Source organism: Borostomias antarcticus, assembly GCF_949987555.1.
Source record: "Borostomias antarcticus genome assembly, chromosome: 15".
Taxonomy (NCBI): Eukaryota; Metazoa; Chordata; class Actinopteri; order Stomiiformes; family Stomiidae; genus Borostomias; species Borostomias antarcticus.
In genome coordinates, this window is record NC_140248.1 from 16,477,636 (window position 1) to 16,501,895 (window position 24,260).

At 43.4% G+C, this 24,260-nt stretch overlaps 5 protein-coding genes across 5 annotated transcripts; all 5 read left to right on the top strand.

The window, feature by feature from the left end:
- Window positions 1-357: 357 nt before the first annotated feature.
- On the top strand, window positions 358-1,343 carry LOC311318866 (transcription factor HES-2-like; the record flags this gene model as incomplete). The annotated part of the gene is made up of 3 exons (XM_084450299.1): window positions 358-378; window positions 676-771; window positions 891-1,343. The coding sequence occupies 3 exons, from the start codon at window positions 358-360 to the stop codon at window positions 1,341-1,343; spliced, it is 570 nt and encodes a 189-aa protein (XP_084306425.1).
- Window positions 1,344-4,389: 3,046 nt separating this feature from the next.
- On the top strand, window positions 4,390-5,489 carry LOC311318867 (transcription factor HES-2-like; the record flags this gene model as incomplete). Its single annotated transcript, XM_084450300.1, has 3 exons — window positions 4,390-4,407; window positions 4,822-4,917; window positions 5,037-5,489. The coding sequence occupies 3 exons, from the start codon at window positions 4,390-4,392 to the stop codon at window positions 5,487-5,489; spliced, it is 567 nt and encodes a 188-aa protein (XP_084306426.1).
- A 3,053-nt stretch (window positions 5,490-8,542) lies between these two features.
- On the top strand, window positions 8,543-9,642 carry LOC311318868 (transcription factor HES-2-like; the record flags this gene model as incomplete). Its single annotated transcript, XM_084450301.1, has 3 exons — window positions 8,543-8,560; window positions 8,975-9,070; window positions 9,190-9,642. 3 exons carry the CDS (start codon window positions 8,543-8,545, stop codon window positions 9,640-9,642), a joined length of 567 nt encoding a protein of 188 aa, XP_084306427.1.
- Window positions 9,643-15,395: 5,753 nt separating this feature from the next.
- LOC311318869 (transcription factor HES-7.1-A-like) lies at window positions 15,396-16,382 on the top strand (the record flags this gene model as incomplete). The annotated part of the gene is made up of 3 exons (XM_084450302.1): window positions 15,396-15,416; window positions 15,717-15,812; window positions 15,930-16,382. The coding sequence occupies 3 exons, from the start codon at window positions 15,396-15,398 to the stop codon at window positions 16,380-16,382; spliced, it is 570 nt and encodes a 189-aa protein (XP_084306428.1).
- Window positions 16,383-21,585: 5,203 nt separating this feature from the next.
- her1 (hairy-related 1) lies at window positions 21,586-23,339 on the top strand (the record flags this gene model as incomplete). The annotated part of the gene is made up of 4 exons (XM_084450303.1): window positions 21,586-21,609; window positions 21,734-21,829; window positions 22,077-22,167; window positions 22,603-23,339. The coding sequence occupies 4 exons, from the start codon at window positions 21,586-21,588 to the stop codon at window positions 23,337-23,339; spliced, it is 948 nt and encodes a 315-aa protein (XP_084306429.1).
- Between the last annotated feature and the right edge of the window lie 921 nt (window positions 23,340-24,260).

Genomic DNA, 24,260 nt, shown 5'->3' on the forward strand with positions numbered 1-24,260 from the left:
TCCTACGTTAAATGCAAACTTATGTCACTTTGGACAAACGCGTCTGCTAAATGACAGTAATGTAATGTGGAAGAGAAAGATCAGCTTTGTGTAGCAGACTACAGCCAAAGGCTACTTAACCTGCGCGTCATGGGGAGGTGCACGTGGCGCAAGTATTGGTTAGCTGTTGATGGGAGGAGCCTAGTCATCACCTACGGAGTTAAAAGTGGTCAGAACTCCGAAATGTCACAGAGAGCTCAACCTCCTCACAGGCCAGTACGTCAGCCGCCTAACATTCTACTGGACTATTGCCGTTTGAAGAGGAACTTAAAAGTCATTTTGACGATCACAACAATGAAACTACTTCGGGAAACAGAAATGGTTAAAATCGACAGAAAGGTAAGAATTAAATCATGTCATTTTTTATACACTAACAATCCATCTGGATTATTTCAACATGACCTCAATTTTAAAACCAACTGAAACGGATATGGCATTTAATTGATGAGATTGTAGATTTAACAAGCATCATTTCTATGTTTAGTTGAGATATCATGCAATAATTTGTACAATTTTCAAAAATGTGCAATATAGCCCGCATTATAATGAATACACTTAGAGAGCCCGTGGTCGTATGTTTCAACACAGAAATGTGTCTGACCTCCCACTAATGATGTGTTCTCCTCTCTTGTGTAGCTCCTCAAGCCTCAGGTGGAGAGAAGGCGCAGGGAGAGAATGAACCGTAGTCTGGGGAGTCTGAGAGCCTTGCTGCTTCAAGAGCCACAACAACAGGTAAGAGCAGCCTGACTCTCCCAACCACTCCCCCACCCTGCCTCTCTCAATACTGCACACAGATGGAGAGTCTTCCTGTGACAGGACTGTGCATTGACCTGTCTTCCTCTCTCCATCAGGTTAAGACTCAGCGTAGAGTGGAGAAAGCGGAGATCCTTGAACACACAGTTCACTTCCTGCAAAACACTGGTGACGTGGACAGGAAGAAAGCTGGAGTTGGAGAACAACATCCCTTCCAAGATGGCTTCTCCGCCTGCCTGCAGAGAGCTGCATGCTTCCTTGGTCCTAAAGGAGAAGCTCTGCTCAGCTCCCCTCTCTCTGCTCGTGTGGTAAGCCAGTCTGCTGTGGCCACCAACCCTCCAGTCCAGCTCTCCAACGCCCTGCGCATGCGTCAGATGCTGCTGCAGGACCCCAGGGACAGACAGCAGGGTTGTGGCCTCTACAAGACCTGTCATGTCCCACTGCAACACAGGGACACCAACGCTCCCCAACATCCCCGGAGACAAGCTATCAAACAAGCCCTGTCCCAGAACCTCTCAACCAGCCAGGCCTTGTGGAGGCCTTGGCCTTGAAAATATGAACTGAGATAATGAACTTTAAATGGCTCAGAAAAGGCCTCTACATTCCAAATAAGGCTAGGCCTACCTCTCTCCCAAGACTGCTATGGATGCCATGTATCCAGTGTTGTGAACACTAGACCTTGAGGATCCATTGATTTGCAATGATTACAGTACTGTACTGTACTATAAAACGTATATATAATATATAATTAACTTTCTGAACCTGAACATATCTGAACAAAACACGTAGGTCTACTGTGTTGAACTTGCAGTGGGTCTATTCTTCTGTTATTTATATTTTATTGCTTTTGCACATTAATTTATTTGTCCTCATTTTCTTGACGCCTCTGTTTAAAGAACAAATAAAAACTTTCCGTTGAACGATTTTAATGTGTCTTTTGCAAATGGTTGTGGTTATTGGTACGATTCTGTGTCTTGTGCAAATTGTTGTGGTTATTGGTGCATTTTGGTGCAAGTAGCCTATTAATAATTATTTTCGACAGGTGTGGCTTTGCAATTTCAGTCAAACGCGTATGGGCTCGTGCTTTTACACCTCTAGGTGTTCTGGCGCGTGCTGTAAGATGAAAGGGCTCCGTGGGAGCGAACTTTCCACACCTCAGCAGGCTCAAAGGAAGGGTGTAGTGTTTGAGGGAATAGACCTCCGGTAACGCAGCCTTGTGACATTCTCAATTGTCTAACAAAAAGTGGTCTCACAGTACTTGCATGGAAACAGACAGTTTGAAACGATGTACTGGAATCTTTAACGAACAATATGCTATTCTGCAATGCAGAGCGATTCAGGACTAACTAATTAATAGATAATAGATTTGGGTCAAATATAACGTCTAACACCATTGTTAGCCTATGGGATTCCGAACATCATTCAGATGCTGTTTAAAGTTTTTGTTTGAACTATTCCTTTCCCTGTTTCATTAAGACTCTAGACTACTTCGCTGAGATAATATACACTTGTGTAGCCTACTTCGCTGAACATAATTTAGACACCGAGTCTATATAAAAATAGGCATATTGCTTATACCTGAGAGTACCCTGTGGTAAACCAAAACATTAAGATTAAATTCACGATGATCCCTGATGTGACAATCTGGGAAAGTGTGTTCGAACCTTTCCCTTGGGAAAACCGTCTTCAACCAGTTCTTTACTACCTGTTAAAATTTGTACCGAGGCGCAATAAAGCCAAGCGGAGATGTCTGGTGGAGAATTGGTTCCCACGGATTTCCCACGCACACGTTAACCTCTGAAATCAATGTTCGTATGATGTAATTATTATTATTTATTTATTTTTAAGTATAACAAACAGATTTAGAGGTGCATGTGCAACATCTAAGCTTAAAGTGGAAACGCAAAGTTGATGCGTAAAATGTGCCGTATTCATGCGCAATGACCGCCTATTGTCAGTGCGCGCTGCATCCTTTGCTTCTGTTCAGGTGTGAGGCCCACGTTGGTCTCTTTTTTGGATTGTAAAACAGTTTCACACTCTGGGACAAAGAGGAGACGGCGCCTGCTTGTCCTCGTGCCAAGACCTCTCCTTTACGCGTGCCAGTTGTGGCCAGTTTCACACGTGCTCACAGGCTGTGTTCAGGCGGACGTGATGGCTACACACAGCCTAAGCCACGAGCGACTATCCACGCATTGTTATAATAGACAAGAGAAGACATTTCACCATTACAGGGTGTAGGATGTTCTATAATAGTGTAACTTAATCTGACAAAAGCACACACGTTGACATCTACACAGAAAGTTCATTATCTGTGACATGTAACTAATGTCAAGTTGCTCACAGCGAAGTGAACAATCTTCTCGTCTCAGTCGAGAGGAAACGTGTTAAGATGCATGCGTAATGTCCCAGTCCAATGCGGAATGAACGTCCAACTGTACGGGATTCATTTTAGGTTCGATTAAATTAGTAACATGTTCTTATTTGACGGTCTCTCACATTTGGGCGAGATCACATTTGTCCACTAGCGCCTCACCAAAACTCGTTTACATTACGCGTGCCATGTCCATATGGCCTCTGTTGACACGTGCTTGTGTGACTACTACACACCCTCGCGCCGCGAGGGATCATTTAATCATAGATTTTTTTCACAAAGATTAGCATAATGATACATTTTAAATAAATATATGAAAGTATTATTATGTGCGTTTAATCTCATGCGTCTCTTGGCGTAGCAACATCTGAGGATATAGGCTACTAAACAGATTGATAAAGATGAATGAAATGCTGCCTACATTGTCTGCCTTGTGTTTGAGTGGCGGATTAGTCACCTTTTAATTTACAAGTCAGTGACACATTTGGAGATCTGGCAGTTGCTCATTCTTGACACCAGCACACACCTAGAAGGCTGATTACAATAAGTGTGCCATTTGTGAGCCTGTCGTTAGCCTCGGGTGTTGGTGCAGATGTGAGGGCGAAACCCTCTGATCTCCCTCAGGTTGTAAAACGTAGGGCAGCATGAAAAAAAAAACTGTTTTGTATCGTAGGCCTATGTAATCCTTTATCTTTTTTATAAATGATTTAACCCAGTGCCATCCTGGTTTTATCAATTGACCAGGGGTTACTGGCTTCTTAAAAAAAAAGAAGCCAGTTATTTGACCTTTATTTTACTAGGTAAAATCAGTTGAGAACCATTTCTAATTTTCAGTGATAACCTAGCCAAGAGGCGCCGTCACAAACAGATTTAGAAGTGCATGTGCAACATTTTTACTCAATCTGTGTCAGTGCAACGGGCCGATTTTGTTTGTCAGAGTTATAATTGTGGCAAGTCCGCCAAAAGTTCCTAGTGGAAGCGTCAGGTATTGGTTAGAAGCGGCGAGGGGAGGAGCCACGCGTGACAACTCTCATGCTGGGACTTAGTCGCGAGCAATGCAAAAGTCACATTGACAGGTTGTCCTGAGACAGAGCGCGCAGAAATCCTTCCAAGAAACAACTTCAACCAGAGCATTTTCGGAATAGCCTGTTTTGGGATTATAACGCATACGGTGATAACAGCAATTGCAATTACAACGAAGATTACATTACTTGGTGGAAGACAGCATGGAGATCGACAGAAAGGTACATACAATGGTCACCTATATCAACTACAATATCAAATGTGATTTTCCTCTATTTTGTGATGAAATGTCCATTATAATTTTTTGAGTATTTTTTCAAGATTCCATTACCAAACTATCTCTTCCGTATGAGTACATAATATGGGCTATCCTAGTACTATAGATTACTTTACTGAGGTCCAAATATCAGCAATACAAAGTGCATAGAGAACAGCTGAACTCAAAGACACTGGTTGTACTAGTTTTCTATGTTTGACCTGATGAGAAGAGAAGTCTGCACAGTTTAAATAGCTCCCATAGTGGCTTAAATGAGGCACAATGTTTCAGCCGGCATGGCCTTCGTCAGGTGCAATGACTGACCTCCCACTAATATGACTGACCTCCCACTAATGATGTGTTCTCGTCTCTTGTGTAGCTCCTCAAGCCTCAGGTGGAGAGAAGGCGCAGGGAGAGAATGAACCGTAGTCTGGGGAGTCTGAGAGCCTTGCTGCTTCAAAAGCCACAACAACAGGTAAGAGCAGCCTGACTCTCCCAACCACTCCCCCACCCTGCCTCTCTCAATACTGCACACAGGTGGAGAGTCTTCCTGTGACAGGACTGTGCATTGACCTGTCTTCCTCTCTCCATCAGGTTAAGACTCAGCGTAGAGTGGAGAAAGCGGAGATCCTTGAACACACAGTTCACTTCTTGCAGAACACTGGTGACGTGGACAGGAAGAAAGCTGGAGTTGGAGAACAACATCCCTTCCAAGATGGCTTCTCCGCCTGCCTGCAGAGAGCTGCATGCTTCCTTGGTCCTAAAGGAGAAGCTCTGCTCAGCTCCCATCTCTCTGCTCGTGTGGTTAGCCAGTCTGCTGTGGCCACCAACCCTCCAGTCCAGCTCTCCAACGCCCTGTGCATGCGTCAGATGCTGCTGCAGGACCCCAGGGACAGACAGCAGGGTTGTGGCCTCTACAAGACCTGTCATGTCCCACTGCAACACAGAGACACCAACGCTCCCCAACATCCCCAGAGACAAGCTATCAAACAAGCCCTGTCCCAGAACCTCTCAACCAGCCAGGCCTTGTGGAGGCCTTGGCCTTGAACATATGAACTGAGATAATGAACTTTAAATGGCTCAGAAAAGGCCTCTACATTCCAAATAAGGCTAGGCCTACCTCTCTCCCAAGACTGCTATGGATGCCATGTATCCAGTGTTGTGAACACTAGACCTTGAGGATCCATTGATTTGCAATGATTACAGTACTGTACTGTACTATAAAACGTATATATAATATATAATTAACTTTCTGAACCTGAACATATCTGAACAAAACACGTAGGTCTACTGTGTTGAACTTGCAGTGGGTCTATTCTTCTGTTATTTATATTTTATTGCTTTTGCACATTAATTTATTTGTCCTCATTTTCTTGACGCCTCTGTCTTTAAAGAACAAATAAAAACTTTCCGTTGAACGATTTTAATGTGTCTTTTGCAAATGGTTGTGGTTATTGGTACGATTCTGTGTCTTGTGCAAATTGTTGTGGTTATTGGTGCATTTTGGTGCAAGTAGCCTATTGATAATTATTTTCGACAGGTGTGGCTTTGCAATTTCAGTCAAACGCGTATGGGCTCGTGCTTTTACACCTCTAGGTGTTCTGGCGCGTGCTGTAAGATGAAAGGGCTCCGTGGGAGCGAACTTTCCACACCTCAGCAGGCTCAAAGGAAGGGTGTAGTGTTTGAGGGAATAGACCTCCGGTAACGCAGCCTTGTGACATTCTCAATTGTCTAACAAAAAGTGGTCTCACAGTACTTGCATGGAAACAGACAGTTTGAAACGATGTAGCCTACTGGAATCTTTAACGAACAATATGCTATTCTGCAATGCAGAGCGATTCAGGACTAACTAATTAATAGATAATAGATTTGGGTCCAATATAACGTCTAACACCATTGTTAGCCTATGTGATTCCGAAGATCATTCAGATGCTGTTTAAAGTTTTTGTTTGAACTATTCCTTTCCCTGTTTCATTAAGACTCTAGACTACTTCGCTGAGATAATATATACTTGTGTAGCCTACTTCGCTGAACATAATTTAGACACCGAGTCTATATAAAAATAGGCATATTGCTTATACCTGAGAGTACCCTGTGGTAAACCAAAACATTAAGATTAAATTCACGATGATCCCTGATGTGACAATCTGGGAAAGTGTGTTCGAACCTTTCCCTTGGGAAAACCGTCTTCAACCAGTTCTTTACTACCTGTTAAAATTTGTACCGAGGCGCAATAAAGCCAAGCGGAGATGTCTGGTGGAGAATTGGTTCCCACGGATTTCCCACGCACACGTTAACCTCTGAAATCAATGTTCGTATGATGTAATTATTATTATTTATTTATTTTTAAGTATAACAAACATATTAAGAGGTGCATGTGCAACATCTAAGCTTAAAGTGGAAACGCAAAGTTGATGCGTAAAATGTGCCGTATTCATGCGCAATGACCGCCTATTGTCAGTGCGCGCTGCACCCTTTGCTTCTGTTCAGGTGTGAGGCCCACGTTGGTCTCTTTTTTGGATTGTAAAACAGTTTCACACTCTGGGACAAAGAGGAGACGGCGCCTGCTTGTCCTCATGCCAAGACCTCTCCTTTACGCGTGCCAGTTGTGGCCAGTTTCACACGTGCTCACAGGCTGTGTTCAGGCGGACGTGATGGCTACACACAGCCTAAGCCACGAGCGACTATCCACGCATTGTTATAATAGACAAGAGAAGACATTTCACCATTACAGGGTGTAGGATGTTCTATAATAGTGTAACTTAATCTGACAAAAGCACACACGTTGACATCTACACAGAAAGTTCATTATCTGTGACATGTAACTAATGTCAAGTTGCTCACAGCGAAGTGAATAATCTTCTCGTCTCAGTCGAGAGGGAACGTGTTAAGATGCATGCGTAATGTCCCAGTCCAATGCGGAATGAACGTCCAACTGTACGGGATTCATTTTAGGTTCGATTAAATTAGTAACATGTTCTCATTTGACGGTCTCTCACATTTGGGCGAGATCACATTTGTCCACTAGCGCCTCACCAAAACTCGTTTACATTACGCGTGCCATGTCCATATGGCCTCTGTTGACACGTGCTTGTGTGACTACTACACACCCTCGCGCCGCGAGGGATCATTTAATCATAGATTTTTTTCACAAAGATTAGCATAATGATACATTTTAAATAAATATATGAAAGTATTATTATGTGCATTTAATCTCATGCGTCTCTTGGCGTAGCAACATCTGAGGATATAGGCTACTAAACAGATTGATAAAGATGAATGAAATGCTGCCTACATTGTCTGCCTTGTGTTTGAGTGGCGGATTAGTCACCTTTTAATTTACAAGTCAGTGACACATTTGGAGATCTGGCAGTTGCTCATTCTTGACACCAGCACACACCTAGAAGGCTGATTACAATAAGTGTGCCATTTGTGAGCCTGTCGTTAGCCTCGGGTGTTGGTGCAGATGTGAGGGCGAAACCCTCTGATCTCCCTCAGGTTGTAAAACGTAGGGCAGCATGAAAAAAAAAACTGTTTTGTATCGTAGGCCTATGTAATCCTTTATCTTTTTTATAAATGATTTAACCCAGTGCCATCCTGGTTTTATCAATTGACCAGGGGTTACTGGCTTCTTAAAAAAAAAGAAGCCAGTTATTTGACCTTTATTTTACTAGGTAAAATCAGTTGAGAACCATTTCTAATTTTCAGTGATAACCTAGCCAAGAGGCGCCGTCACAAACAGATTTAGAAGTGCATGTGCAACATTTTTACTCAATCTGTGTCAGTGCAACGGGCCGATTTTGTTTGTCAGAGTTATAATTGTGGCAAGTCCGCCAAAAGTTCCTAGTGGAAGCGTCAGGTATTGGTTAGAAGCAGCGAGGGGAGGAGCCACGCGTGACAACTCTCATGCTGGGACTTAGTCGCGAGCAATGCAAAAGTCACATTGACAGGTTTTCCTGAGACAGAGCGCGCAGAAATCCTTCCAAGAAACAACTTCAACCAGAGCATTTTCGGAATAGCCTGCCTTGGGATTATAACGCATACGGTGATAACAGCAATTGCAATTACAACGAAGATTACATTACTTGGTGGAAGACAGCATGGAGATCGACAGAAAGGTACATACAATGGTCACCTATATCAACTACAATATCAAATGTGATTTTCCTCTATTTTGTGATGAAATGTCCATTATAATTTTTTGAGTATTTTTTCAAGATTCCATTACCAAACTATCTCTTCCGTATGAGTACACAATATGGGCTATCCTAGTACTATAGATTACTTTACTGAGGTCCAAATATCAGCAATACAAAGTGCATAGAGAACAGCTGAACTCAAAGACACTGGTTGTACTAGTTTTCTATGTTTGACCTGATGAGAAGAGAAGTCTGCACAGTTTAAATAGCTCCCATAGTGGCTTAAATGAGGCACAATGTTTCAGCCGGCATGGCCTTCGTCAGGTGCAATGACTGACCTCCCACTAATATGACTGACCTCCCACTAATGATGTGTTCTCGTCTCTTGTGTAGCTCCTCAAGCCTCAGGTGGAGAGAAGGCGCAGGGAGAGAATGAACCGTAGTCTGGGGAGTCTGAGAGCCTTGCTGCTTCAAAAGCCACAACAACAGGTAAGAGCAGCCTGACTCTCCCAACCACTCCCCCACCCTGCCTCTCTCAATACTGCACACAGGTGGAGAGTCTTCCTGTGACAGGACTGTGCATTGACCTGTCTTCCTCTCTCCATCAGGTTAAGACTCAGCGTAGAGTGGAGAAAGCGGAGATCCTTGAACACACAGTTCACTTCTTGCAGAACACTGGTGACGTGGACAGGAAGAAAGCTGGAGTTGGAGAACAACATCCCTTCCAAGATGGCTTCTCCGCCTGCCTGCAGAGAGCTGCATGCTTCCTTGGTCCTAAAGGAGAAGCTCTGCTCAGCTCCCCTCTCTCTGCTCGTGTGGTTAGCCAGTCTGCTGTGGCCACCAACCCTCCAGTCCAGCTCTCCAACGCCCTGTGCATGCGTCAGATGCTGCTGCAGGACCCCAGGGACAGACAGCAGGGTTGTGGCCTCTACAAGACCTGTCATGTCCCACTGCAACACAGAGACACCAACGCTCCCCAACATCCCCAGAGACAAGCTATCAAACAAGCCCTGTCCCAGAACCTCTCAACCAGCCAGGCCTTGTGGAGGCCTTGGCCTTGAAAATATGAACTGAGATAATGAACTTTAAATGGCTCAGAAAAGGCCTCTACATTCCAAATAAGGCTAGGCCTACCTCTCTCCCAAGACTGCTATGGATGCCATGTATCCAGTGTTGTGAACACTAGACCTTGAGGATCCATTGATTTGCAGTGATTACAGTACTGTACTGAGCAGCAAATATAAAACGTATATAATATATAATTAACTTTCTGAACCTGAACATATCTGAACAAAACACGTAGGCCTACTGTGTTGAACTTGCAGTGGGTCTAATCTTCTGTTATTTATCTTTCATTGTTTTTGCACATTAATTTATTTGACCTCATTTTCTTGACGCCTCTGTCTCTAAAGAACAAATAAAAACTTTGCGTTGAACGATTTAATAGTGTCTTTTGCAAATTGTTGTGGTTATTGGTACGATTCTGTGTCTTGTGCAAATTGTTGTGGTTATTGGTGCATTTTGGTGCAAGTAGCCTATTGATAAATATTTTCGACAGGTGTGTTTTTGCAGTTTCAGTCAAACGCGTATGGGCTCGTGCTTTTACACCTCTAGGTGTTCTGGCGCGTGCTGTAAGATGAAAGGGCTCCGTGGGAGCGAACTTTCCACACCTCAGCAGGCTCAAAGGAAGGGTGTAGTGTTTGAGGGAATAGACCTCCGTTAACGCAGCCTTGTGACAGTCTCAATTGTCTAATAAAAAGTGGTCTCACGGTACTTACATGGGAACAGACAGTTTGAAACGATGTACTGGAATCTTTAACGAACAATATGCTATTCTGCAATGCAGAGCGATTCAGGACTAACTGATTAATAGATAATAGATTTGGGTCAAATATAACGTCAAACACCATTGTTAGCCTATGTGATTCCGAACATCATTCAGATGCTGTTTAAAGTTTTAGTTTGAACTATGTTTATTCCTCTCCCTGTTTCATTAAGACTATAGACTATTTCGCTGAGATAATATACACTTGTGTAGCCTACTTCGCTGAACATAATTTAGACACCGAGTCTATATAAAAATAGGCATATTGCTTATACCTGAGAGTACCCTGTGGCAAACCAAAACATTAAAATTAAATTCACGATGGTCCCTGATGTGACAATCTGGGAAAGGGTGTTCGAACCTTTCCCTTGGGATTAACCGTCTTCAACCAGTTCTTTACTACCTGTTAAAATTTCTACTGAGGCGCAATAAAGCCAAGCGGAGATGTCTGGTGGAGCATTGGTTCCCACGGATTTCCCGCGCACACGTTAACCTCTGAAATCAATGTTCGTATGATGTCATTATTATTAATTTTTTAAAAGTATAACAAACAGATTTAGAGGTGCATGTGCTACATCTAAGCTTAAAGTGGAAACGCAAATTTGATGCGTAAAATGTGCCGTATTCATGCGCAATGACCGCCTATTGTCAGTGCGCGCGGCATCCTTTGCTTCTGTTCAGGTGTGAGGCCCACGTTGGTCTCTTTTTTGGATTGTAAAACAGTTTCACACTCTGGGACAAAGAGGAGACGGCGCCTGCTTGTCCGCATGCCAAGACCTCTCCTTTACGCGCGCCAGTTGTGGGTCGGCCAGTTGTGACAGGACGGTTCCTTGGGGGGCGCCGGTGTTGCTTATGGTTGGCTTATCACCAGACAGGCAGCCCTGCAGTCAGACATGATGTGGCCTGCCGCTGATTGATTGATTGATTGATTTTATTTATTTTTAAGACAGGGACAAGGTACAGTAGACATTTACCCTATAGAATAGGGAAAGATGCACTGTACAAGGTTATAACTAAACAGCTAATTCCACCCGCAGTCCCTGGGCAAATAAATATACAGTCTTAAAATAGTGGGGCAAATAGTACACAGTAGGAAAGTTACATACATAGAAGGAATACAAAAAAGTTATGTAGCAAAGATTTCACTCATCCCTATACCCACATCCCAACCTCCCCAGACCCTTAAAAAACAAACCCTAAGTACAGCCCCCTACATATGTGCCACACACACACACACACACTTGACTACAGGTGCGACTACAGGTGCGACTACAGGTGTGCGCAGCTTTGCTGAGCGAGTATCCACTGCTTTGCGAGGCAAAAGAAGCTATGAGGTAGTCCTTGATCCAGGCCGCCATGTCGTGATCTACCTGCATGGCTGGCAGCTTTTCTGCTCGCTGCAGGGGCAGGATGGTGTTGAAGATGCTGGAAAAGCCAAAGAACATGACGCTCACTGTGCTTCCTGGCCTCTCCAGGTGTGAGTAAGATCTGTGGAGCAGGTAGATGATGGCATTGTCCACGCTGATTCGGGCCTGATACAAGGACTGCAATGGGTCCAGTTTCAATAAGATTATTTTTGTGCGTGGCTGTAAGCCAGCGCACCTATAGCGTTTGTCCGGTTATCAATCCCTCCCTCCGGTCAATGTCGACCTGCATTTCTGTTGGCACCATAAGAGGCAGTAGTCCCAGCACACCAAAAAAAAGGACACCAAAATCAACTCGCAGATCTCCACTGCACAAGTAGAGTAGCGGTGAATGGATTGGACTCCCACATGGGAGATCAGGGTTCAAGACCCGATGGGGATGATTTTAAAGGACTATACCCCAAACCTCCACATGTTCATCCTTTCACTCCGACCTTTACCCCTTGCCTTATAGGTCATATCCTGTCCCAACCCCAACCCTTATTCTAACCCCAACCAACACTAGGGACTGGAAGAAGGACACCAAAACCTACCCATTGATCTCCACTGCACAAGTAGTGGGGATGACTTCATGTTATCATCAGTGTAACTCCTTTATCCACTGACCACTACCATTAATGTTATGGAAGCTGCTGCTAGTTGTTGTGAACTCATGAGTGAGCTAACTGGCTATCCCACTCGTGTTGTGCTGGATTAGCATTGGAAGCATTGGAACTGATGTGTCCAGGCAACAACACCTATCTTAATTTACCAGACATATAATTTCAATTCACAGCTATTTCAGTGGCATGACTAGCTTCCGTCCTACCAGTCCTGAACAGTAACAAGCCAGCCACGCACATACCATAGGACCTGGCCTGTGTTTCAATAAATATACAGTATTTCAATAAGATTAACATTTCAGAGACAGGACATGTGTTGTGGATTTTGCTTGAAAAGGCGCAGAATGCTGACCTATATTTAGTATTTGTTATAGCCTAATGTGTTTACGTTCTTATGAGTGCAATTTACTTAAACAATTTATTGCTTTATGTGGTCTACTTAAATATATGACCAATTTGGTAGCCTAGGAGGTTGTGGGTGTGTCTTCACACTCCGTGCAACAGCGTCGCTCTCCTCTTGGCTCCACCCACCGCCCCACACGTTTGCATTTGTCCCTGTACACAAATGTGCAACATGGGCTTTCTCGTGGGAAAATAGAGGTGCCATAGCAGAAACAAAGTGTCAAAATGAAAATCATGAACGTGAAAATATCTGTTTGTAGCTTAAACTATTCCATGGAAGTGTCCATTGCGCGTGACGGGACTAATATAACGGTTACAAGCCATTCCACCGGACAGGTCACAGATGACGCTCAAAATATCTATCCAATTGTTATTTGCTTCAGCGAGGGGTCTGTTGGGAGACAAGATATCCAGGCGCAGGAGTATCGGTGCCTTCACATCATCGCGCGCCATCACCCCATGGCAGAGTGCCTTAGTTCAGAATTGTGGAGTAAATAACCCTGACCCCAAGGATGAATGTATAAGGGCGACCATGCCAGTCTCATTGTAGCGACCATATTGGCAACGGGAGAACATGATGTGAAACATAAAATGCGCCTGATCGAACGTGGCCTTGTGGCAAAAAGATGAGAATCCCAGAGGTGACAAGCTGGGAACAAGTCTCCGAGCTCTCTCCCTCGGGACGCGCGGTTTTTATTACCTGTTAGAACTAACTGTACCATCATTAATTAGCTCGAGATTGTCAAAGAGCTTCCGCTTAACAATGAGGCACGCTCCTTCACACGCACACGCCGACCCTTGGTGCAGGTGATAACGCGTGCCTATAAAGTGTGCCCTAGCATGACACCACTTTGATCTTCAAGTCACTCGGTTTGGCAACAGCGGGATACAAAGGGAGGACGTTGTTCAATACGTCCATTCCATAGCTCACATGATTTTGTCCCTCACTGAATCAACATTTAATTCCCCTTGTGTGGTAGGCCTCTTTATTTCAATGATATGAGCAATGGGCCGCTTTCACGTAAATTAAAGCATTTAACATTTGTAAAACTAAAGGTTGTCATCGGTGCGCATTTTCCACCACTTAAAACTTTTAATATTCCGCATTATTTATTTGTAATGGAGTGACCCAATTTCTGCTATAGACATTGGAGGACTGACGTGATACAGTGGGGGAACGCATCTTAATTGTTTCCCGTGGGAACAGGAACAGCACAGAACCCATTTGCCCTTTATTACCTGTTAGAATTTGTGCGTCCAGTGAGGTGTCCGGTATGGAGCTGCTTCCCATGCAGGGTCACAGGCACGGGTGGAACTCTGAAATGCAAATCAACACTGGATTTAACTAAGAAAATCAGGTTGTTTCGCTTCAAGCATTTATCTTATTTAGATATAAAGCCAATACAAATAAAATCAGGTTAGCCCTTTCAAGGACTTTATAGTTTATAGGTTATCTAGATATAAAGCTAGTTGCAACCCTTTAAACAGCTTAGTGGCAAAACGTAGGCTAGGCTATTCACAGTGCGCATTTATATCCTACTGGACTGTCATTCAAGTAGTCTACTTCAGGATTAAAATAGCACTAAATCCTTTAAAAAAAATCATAACCATGCATTTAATTGTCAACTTGTCAAAACGATTTGCGATTTGAGCCGCTGCGTAAAATGTCGTGTCAAGTAAATGCAGCTTGTCAACACCTCCCTTCCTATTCCAATACGCGTGCCAAGTAAGGCATCACACTTCAGCACGTGCCCATTGTTAGTAGTGGTAGTATTGGTACTTTATTGCCCCGGGGAGAAATTGCAATTTTTGGAAGTGGTAGAGTGTGAACATTCCTACTCGCCATGCAGGCATCTTTCATTATTCAAGTTATAGCAGCAACAGGACACTAAAACGAAATATGCACTGTTATGAATTAGGCCACTGTTAATGGTTGATTATTAGTCTACTGCTTTAAATTTCAGTGATGCTCACAATGATGCCATTTGAATACGAGGCTCAGTTTTGATCACAACTTCTATCATTACGTGGAAGAACAGGACAGGATAGTATTTTTACAGTTTCATTGAAGCACTGTAGTAGGCTACCTCATTTTTTGTTTGCTATTCTTCACTTTGCTTTCAGCAATAGATTATGCTCTAGTCACTTGTTTTAGAAAGGAGATGCACTTGTGAGTAAGTAGTAGTACACGGATGTTTCCTACGTTAAATGCAATCTTATGTCACTTTGGACAAACGCGTCTGCTAAATGACAGTAATGTAATGTAGAAAGTGGAAGAGAAAGATTAGCTTTGTGTAGCAGACTACAGCCATAGGCTACTTAACCTGCGCGTCATGGTGAAGTGCACGTGGCGCAAGTATTGGTTAGCTGTTGATGGGAGGAGCCTAGTCATCACCTACGGAGTTAAAAGTGGTCAGAACTCCGAAATGTCACAGAGAGCTCAACCTCCTCACAGGCCAGTACGTCAGCCGCCTAACATTCTACTGGACTATTGCAGTTTGAAGAGGAACTTAAAAGTCATTTTGACGATCACAACAATGAAACTACTTCGGGAAACAGAAATGGTTAAAATCGACAGAAAGGTAAGAATTAAATCATGTCATTTTTTATACACACTGACAATCCATCTGGATTATTTCAACATGACCTCAACTTTAAAACCAACTGAAACGGATCTGGCATTTAATTGATGAGATAGTAGATTTAACAAGCATTATTTCTATGTTTAGTTGAGATATCATGCAATAATTTGTACAATTCTCAAAAATGTGCAATATAGCCCGCATTATAATGAATACACTTAGAGAGCCTCGTGGTCGTATGTTTCAACACAGAAATGTGTCTGACCTCCCACTAATGATGTGTTCTCCTCTCTTGTGTAGCTCCTCAAGCCTCAGGTGGAGAGAAGGCGCAGGGAGAGAATGAACCGTAGTCTGGGGAGTCTGAGAGCCTTGCTGCTTCAAGAGCCACAACAACAGGTAAGAGCAGCCTGACTCTCCCAACCACTCCCCCACCCTGCCTCTTTCAATACTGCACACAGGTGGAGTCTTCCTGTGACAGGACTGTGCATTGACCTGTCTTCCTCTCTCCATCAGGTTAAGACTCAGCGTAGAGTGGAGAAAGCAGAGATCCTTGAACACACAGTTCACTTCCTGCAGAACACTGATGATGTGGACAGGAAGAAAGCTGGAGTTGGAGAACAACATCCCTTCCAAGATGGCTTCTCCGCCTGCCTGCAGAGAGCTGCAGGCTTCCTTGGTCCTAAAGGAGAAGCTCTGCTCAGCTCCCCTCTCTCTGCTTGTGTGGTTAGCCAGTCTGCTGTGGCCACCAACCCTCCAGTCCAGCTCTCCAACGCCCTGTGCATGCGTCAGATGCTGCTGCAGGACCCCAGGGACAGACAGCAGGGTTGTGGCCTCTACAAGACCTGTCATGTCCCACTGCAACACAGGGACACCAACGCTCCCCAACATCCCCAGAGACAAGCTATCAAACAAGCCCTGTCCCAGAACCTCTCAACCAGCCAGGCCTTGTGGAGGCCTTGGCCTTGAACATATGAACTGAGATAATGAACTTTAAATGGCTCAGAAAAGGCCTCTACATTCCAAATAAGGCTAGGCCTACCTCTCTCCCAAGACTGCTATGGATGCCATGTATCCAGTGTTGTGAACACTAGACCTTGAGAATCCATTGATTTGCAGTTATTACAGTACTGTACTGAGCAGCAAATATAAAACCTGTAAATATTGTATAATTAACTTTCTGAACCTGAACATATCTGAACAAAACATGTACTGTGTTGAACTTGCAGTATGTCTATTTTTCTATTATTTATCGTTTATTGCTTTTGCACATTAATTTATTTGTCCTCACTTTCTTGACGCCTCTGTCTTTAAAGAACAAATAAAAAAAATACGTTAAACGCTTTCAATGTGTCTTGGGCAAATTGTTGTGGTTATTGGTGCATTGTGGTGTAGGTACTGAAAATGCTTTTCGACAGGTGTGTTTTTGCAGTTTCAATCAAACATGTAGGGCTCGTGCTTGACATCTCTAGGTGTTCTGGCGCGTGCTGTAAGATGAAAGGGCTCCGTGGGAGGGAACTCTCCACACCTCAGCAGGCTCAAAGGAAGGGTGTAGTGTTTGAGGGAATAGACCTCCGGTAACGCAGCCTTGCGGCATTCTCAATTGTCTAATAAAAAGTCGTCTCACAGTACTTGCATGGGAACAGTCAGTTCCCAAACGATTTACTGGGATCTTTAGAGAACAATATTCTCCACTGCAGGGCGATTCAGCACTAATCGACTAATAGATAATAGATTTGGGTCAAAATAGCGTCTAAAATATTGTTTGCCTATTGTGATTCCGAGCAACATTCCGATGCCGTTTAAACTTGTTGTTTGAACTATTTTTAATCCTCTCCGTGTTTTATGAATACTGTACTTTGCTGAGATAATCTACACTTGTGTAGGCTACTTCGCGGAAGATAACGTAGACGTCTATATAATTATATTGCTTACACCTGAGAGTACCATGTGGTAAACCAAGACAAAGATGACATTCACGATGATTATTGGTGTAACAGGCTGGGAAAGTGTGCTCGAACCTTTCCCTTGGGAAAATGGTCTTCAACCAGTTCTTTACTACCTGTTAAAATTAGTACCGAGGCGCAATAAAGCCAAGCGGAGATGTCTGGTGGAGCATTGGTTCCCACGGATTTCCCACGCACACGTTAACCTCTGAAATCAATGTTCATATGATGTAATTATTATTATTTTTATTTTTTTAAAGTATAACAAACAGATTTAGAGGTGCATGTGCAACATCTAAGCTTAAAGTGGAAACGCAAAGTTGATGCGTAAAATGTGCCGTATTCATGCGTAATGACGACCTATTGTCAGTGCGCGCGGCATCCTGCGCTTCTGTTCAGGTGTGAGGCCCACGTTGGTCTCTTTTTTTGAATTGTAAAACAGTTTCACACTCTGGGACAAAGAGGAGACGGCGCCTGCTTGTCCTCATGCCAAGACCTCTCCTTTACGCGTGCCAGTTGTGGCCAGTTTCACACTTGCTCACAGGCTGTGTTCAGGCGGAAGTGATGGCTACACACAACCTAAGCCACGAACGACTATCCACGCATTGTTATAATAGACAAGAGAAGTCTATGTATATAAGTCATATACAGTCGTTTGTATATAATAAAGACAGCTATTGGGAGTCGTTTCCCAGGTGTGAGTAAGCTCTGTTGAGCAGGTAGATGATGGCATTTTCCACGCTGATTCGGGCCTGGTACAAGGACTGCAGTGGGTCCAGTTTCAATAAGATTTTTTTTTTTCAATAAGGATATTTCAACAAGATTGATATTTCTGAGACAGGACATGTGTTGTGGATTTTGCTTGAAAGGGCACAGAATGTTGACCTCTGTTTAGTGTTTGTTATAGCCTAATGTGTTTACTCGTTACGTTACGTAATGAGTGCAATTAACCTAAAACCTTTATTGCTTTATGTAGCCTACGTAAATATATTGACCAATTTGGTAGCCTAGGAGGTTGTTGGTGTGTTTTCACACTCCGTGCAACAGGATCCTTCGTCTCGTGAGCGTCGCTCTCCTCTTGCATTTGTCCCTATACACAAATGTGCAACATTGGCTTTCTATTGGGGAAATACAGGTGCCATAGCAGAAACAAGTGTCAAAATGAACAATCACGTCATGTGGACGTGAAAATATTTGTCTTTGGCCTATACTATTCCATGGAAGTGTCCATTGCGCGTGACGGGAGTAGCCTAATATAACGGTTAGCCATTCCACCGGGCAGATCACAGGGGAGGCTCAAAATATCTATCCAAATGTTATTTGCTTCAGCGAGGGGTCTGTTGGGAGACAAGATATCCAGGCGCAGGAGTATCGGTGCCTTCACATCATCGCGCAGCCATCACCCAATGGCAGAGTGCCTGAGTTCAGAATTGTGGAGTAAATAACCCTGACCCCAAGGATGCATGTATATATAAGGGCGACCATGCCATGTAATGTTCACACTACCACTTCCAAAAATTGCAATTTCCATCCCGGGGATCAATAAAGTACTAGGCTACTACCTACTAACAACGGGCACGTGCTGAAGAGATGACTTGGCACGCGTATTGTAATTAGAAGGGAGGTGTTGACAAGCTGCATTCACTTGACACGACATTTTACGCAGCGGTTCAAATCGCTCATAATTTTGACAAGATGACAATTAAATGCATGTTAATGATTTTTTTAAGGATTGAATGCTATTTTAATCCTAAAGTAGACTACTTGAATGACAGCCCAGTAGGCTATGCATAATAAATGCGTACTGTGAATAGCCTACGTTTTGCCACTAAGCTGTTTAAATGGTTGCAATGAGTTGGATAGCCTATAAACAATAAAGTCTTCGAAAGGACTAACCTGGTTTTATTTATTTTCAATTACTTTATATCTAAATAAGATAAATGCTTGAAGCGAAACAACCTGGTTTTCTTAGTTAAATCCAGTGTTGATTTGCATTTCAGAGTTCCACCCGTGCCTGTGACCCTGCATGGGAAGCAGCTCCATACCGGACACCTCACTAGACGCACAAATTCTAACAGGTAATAAAGGGCAAATGGGTTCTGTGCTGTTCCTGTTCCCACGGGAAACAATTAAGATGCGTTCCCCCATTGTATCACGTCAGTCCTCCAATGGTTATAGCAGAAATTGGGTCACTCCATTACAAATAAATAATACGGAATATTAAAAGTTTTAAGTTGTAGAAAATGTGCACCAATGGGAACCTAGTTTTAAATGTTTTTATCTTAACGTAAATGCAGTCCATTGTCCAAATCAATAGGAGCCACGTCTACCACATTGAATTAAATGTTGATTCAGTGAGGAAGAAAATCATGTGAGCTATGGAATAGATGTATTGAACAACGGCCACCCTTTGTATCCCGCTGTTGCCAAACTGAGTGACTTGAAGATCAAACGGGTGTCATACAAGGCACACGTCAGCACCTGCACCCTAGCCTATCGGCGCACACGTGTGCGAGAACGGCAGTTACCAAATGAAGTGCTGTTGCCGACAGCAGACAAACGCCTATCACCTCTGAGTGTGACCAAATGTAGGTTTAAGCAGTGGGAATAATTCCTCGTTCCAGAGTATGTAGATTTCTCTTGAGTCGTGAAGGGCATTGCATTTTGTATGCCCTTTTAAACCCAATAGGCTATCCAAGAGTGTCGCCGTGTGCATATGAAGGAGCACACACCTCTTTGACAATCTCGTGCTGAATAATGATGCAGTTCTAACAGGTAGCCTAATAAAAACCAACGAGTTTCTTCCCAGGTTTCCCGGGGAAGAGAGCACGGAGATTTTTTCCCACCTTGTCACTTCAGGGATTCTCATCGTTTTACCACACGGCCTCGATCGTAATCTCGAGGTGAATAATTCTAACAGGTAATAAAAAACAGCGTGTCTTCCCAGGTTTACCCGAGGGAGAGAGCACGGAGACTTGTTCCCAGCTAGTCACCTCTCATCTTTTTGTTGCACGGCCAAGTTAGAATAATCAGGCGGTCATATGTTTCACATCATGTTCTCCCATTGCCAATATGGTTGATATAATGATAAAATAAATAATCCTTGGGGTCAGGGTTATTTAGGCTAGGCTACTCCATCTGAATTTAGGCACTCTGCCATGGGGTGTGATGGCTGCGCCTTAATGTGGAGCACGGATACTCCTGCGCCTGGATATCTCGTCTCCAGACCCCTCGCTCAAGTATATAAGCCTTTTTAAGACGCATGTAACATTTGGATACATATTTTGAGCCTCATCTGTGACCTGCCCGGCGGAATAGGCTTATTATCAGTAACAGTTAGCCTTATCCCATCACGCGCAATGAACACTTCCATGGAATGTATAGGCTACATCATAAAGACAATGTTTTCACGTTCACGTTCATTTTGACACTTTGTTTCTGCTATGGCACCTCTATTTTCCCACGAGAAATACAATGTTGCACATTTGTGTATAGGGACAAATGCAAACGTGTGGGGAGGTGGGTGGAGCCAAGAGGAGAGCGACGCTCACGAGACGAAGGATCCTGTTGCACGGAGTGTGAAAACACACCCACAACCTCCTAGGCTACCAAATTGGTCAATATATTTACGTAGGCTACATAAAGCGATGAATGGTTTAGGTCAATTGCACTCATAAGAGCATAAACACATTAAGGCTATAACAAACAGAGGTCAGCATTCTGAGCCCTACCAAGCATTCTACAACACATGTGCTGTCTCAGAAATGTTAATCTTATTGAAATATTCACCCCATGTTTGTCGCTTAAAAAAAACAATGGTCTAGGTTTAGGACCAAGCCACGGATTTATTGATTCTATAGCCTAATCAAAATAGGTTGCATTTCAAGCACACAGCTAATTGATGTCACAGATAAGGCAGACCAGTGATTAATTAAATCATAGATCCTTCACCCTGGTAATTGTTTCAGGCTATCCTTATCTTCCAGCAATAGTCCATTTGGTGCACAAGTTCAGGTGAGGCCCGTTAACACGCGGCTGTGAACTGACACCTTTCAACCAATGACGAACGATCAGCTTGACCTTATAAATGTCTCTCCGCCACGCTTTGCCATTAGTCTAAAACCAGTCAGAGTGGATATCCTATTAACTCCCGCGGGTTAACTTTTTTGGATGAATCTTTGTCGTATTTTCTACTATTTCAAGGAGGAAAATTGTTAGAATCTAAAATGAGTCGCCGGGGGATAAAGAGGGTGAGTTCAGCTGTGCTTTTATTTTAAGAAATACAAACTAATTGTTTGTATAGGCTACATAGCCAACTTTTTGTGTCAGGATTTGTTTAGGCCTATGGATTTATTGAAATTGACCATTTTCCAGGTTCTAAAACCCGTGATTGAAAAGAAGAGGAGAGACAGGATAAACCAACGCTTAGATGAGCTGAGGACCATCCTGCTAAGCAACACCTCAGATATGGTGAGATGAGTTCACGACTGACTGCTTTGTGGTTGTCCATAGAGGTAGCGCTTTATAATAGCCTACCTTTACCTATTACATGTATTGAGTAATGTGCCATGTGAAGTCAACGGGCATAACTTGTACGTTATGCCTACTTGTAGCCTACGTGGGCACCATGCTGAAATTAGCCCACTGTCCAAGCCAGCCAACTGTTCCTGACATGCCAGAATCGTTAACCTAATCTTTTTTCTTCTTTTTTTCACAGCGACTGAAAAATCCCAAATTGGAAAAAGCTGAAATTTTAGAGTTGACAGTGGATTACATACGAGGAAAAGCCAATGGGAACGACAACAAAGGTATCTATCAATCAAATGTGTGTTGCTCTTCAGAGGGTGATCTTTAATTAAATTTTTAATTAGACTATAGGCTCTGTATAACACAGCCTAATTGCCATTATCATGACTGATTGCTAATGTGTTATTTTTCTCTCTCTAAACCCTCTTTTGATCCTCCCTCTGAAACTATAAAATTACCCACACATTATTGAATTCCACCCACTCAATTGACTGATCAAAAACTTCCCTCAACATTTAATATTTCCTTTCTCTTTTTCATTTCTAATTATCTATTCTAACATAAAATTCCCTCTTATCTTCATATTTATTCATTTCTGGATTCTTGATCTGGGTCTCCTCTCCTTCATATACTCCCTATACATTGTCTGTCTCTTACACTTCTTATTCCTATTCAATTCCTAAAAAAAGATTATTCTGCCTCAGTGACAACCACAGCCTCCCCAGCTAACTCAGCCCCCCTCCAAAAGAAAACCCAGACCCCACACAACCCTATCTACAGTGCAGGTTTTCAAGAGTGCGTCACCCGCCTGGAGAATTTCATCGAGAGTGTGGACCCTTCCCAGAGAGAGAGCTTTGTCCAGGGATTGAAGAATCATCTGGATGTCCACAGTACCTGTCCATCAGGGAGGACGCCGGGCCAGAGTGTCCCTGTGGACGGCCAGCCCTGGGGCTCAGCAGCAGAGGGTCCATACTGCTTTGGAAGGCTTCAGAACAGGAAAGAGAGCTCATTGATGGGACATTATCGAGGTAGCAGGGAGCCCTTCCCTTTCATCAACACGTCTGTCTCTCTGTATCCCAAATCCTTTGTACTCCACCCCCCACACCCGGCCCAATCCCTCACACATCCATACCCATCTCCTCCGTACTCCCTGTCACCTCCCCCCTCCCCCTGCTACTCCACCTCATCCCCACCTTTCACCACCACCACCCCATACCTCTCCCTTCCCTGCCACTTCTCCTTCCCCCCGTCCCCTACTCAACTCTCAGCCGACACCTCCTCGTCCTCACCCCCCTCCAACTCACCACCTGTGATGGCAGCACGCCCTCTCCTGGCGGCCAGTCCTCCCACCCCTCTACGGCCCTCAGCCCCTGTGCTTGATGGCCCAACCAGCACTCTTAGGCGGTCTTTATTTCAAATACAGCCCCAGGCTGTGTGGAGGCCCTGGCCGTAACATCCAAAGGAGAGGACGAGTGCAATAGCTCAGGACACATAATGCAGATTAAAAAATGATGGTGGATGATTTCAGGACTGTTCTCATATCCCCCATCAACTGTAGATGGTCACAGCTTTGCTGAGAACTAAATGTAGGCTGGGGATCATCACACATGATTTTAATTTATACCTGTCACTGTCACTTTAACTAACTGTATATATGTTTTATTATGTTTATTCTGTATCATATCATTATCTGTCTGTTTTATTTCCTGTCTTGGAAAAGAGATAGGCCTAAGCTATCTTGTTTAACATTCCTCTCGCTAAGATTCAATCTCTCTTAAATTATATGCCAAACTCTGTACATATATTGTTATATATTTATATTATGTCATGTACAAAGTCTTGTAAATAAAACTATGAGAATAAATATCTTATTTTGCTATCTTGTTTTATTTTCTCGGTGCACTTTATGAATATAGAATTGTAAGTAGGCCTAGTATCTTTACATTATCCAACAATAAACTATTCTAAATTTGTTTTTATTCGATATGCTTAGCTTTAGGCTACTATTCTATTCTAGGGTATAGGCTAATGCAGCGTGTAGCCTTTCACTATCACGCCATAGGACTACAGAGGAGTAAAACTACATGTCCCATCACCAAATGCCATTTTCCATTTTACCACATGTCCAAAGTGGGTTGAGGAGTAGTTGGTAGGTATGAGTGTTTTTACAGCCTATTGCCTGTGAAACATTAACTCGACACAATACTTAATTGATAAAGGGTCGTGTGTGTTGCAAATAGAGAGACATTGATTATTAGATCGATATCGACAAACTAAGGGACAAACCAAAATTGATTTCAGACAGGCACATTTCTGGATCGCTAAATGTATGCAAAACAGGGGGCTACGGATATGTGTCAGCCCCAACGCGTGA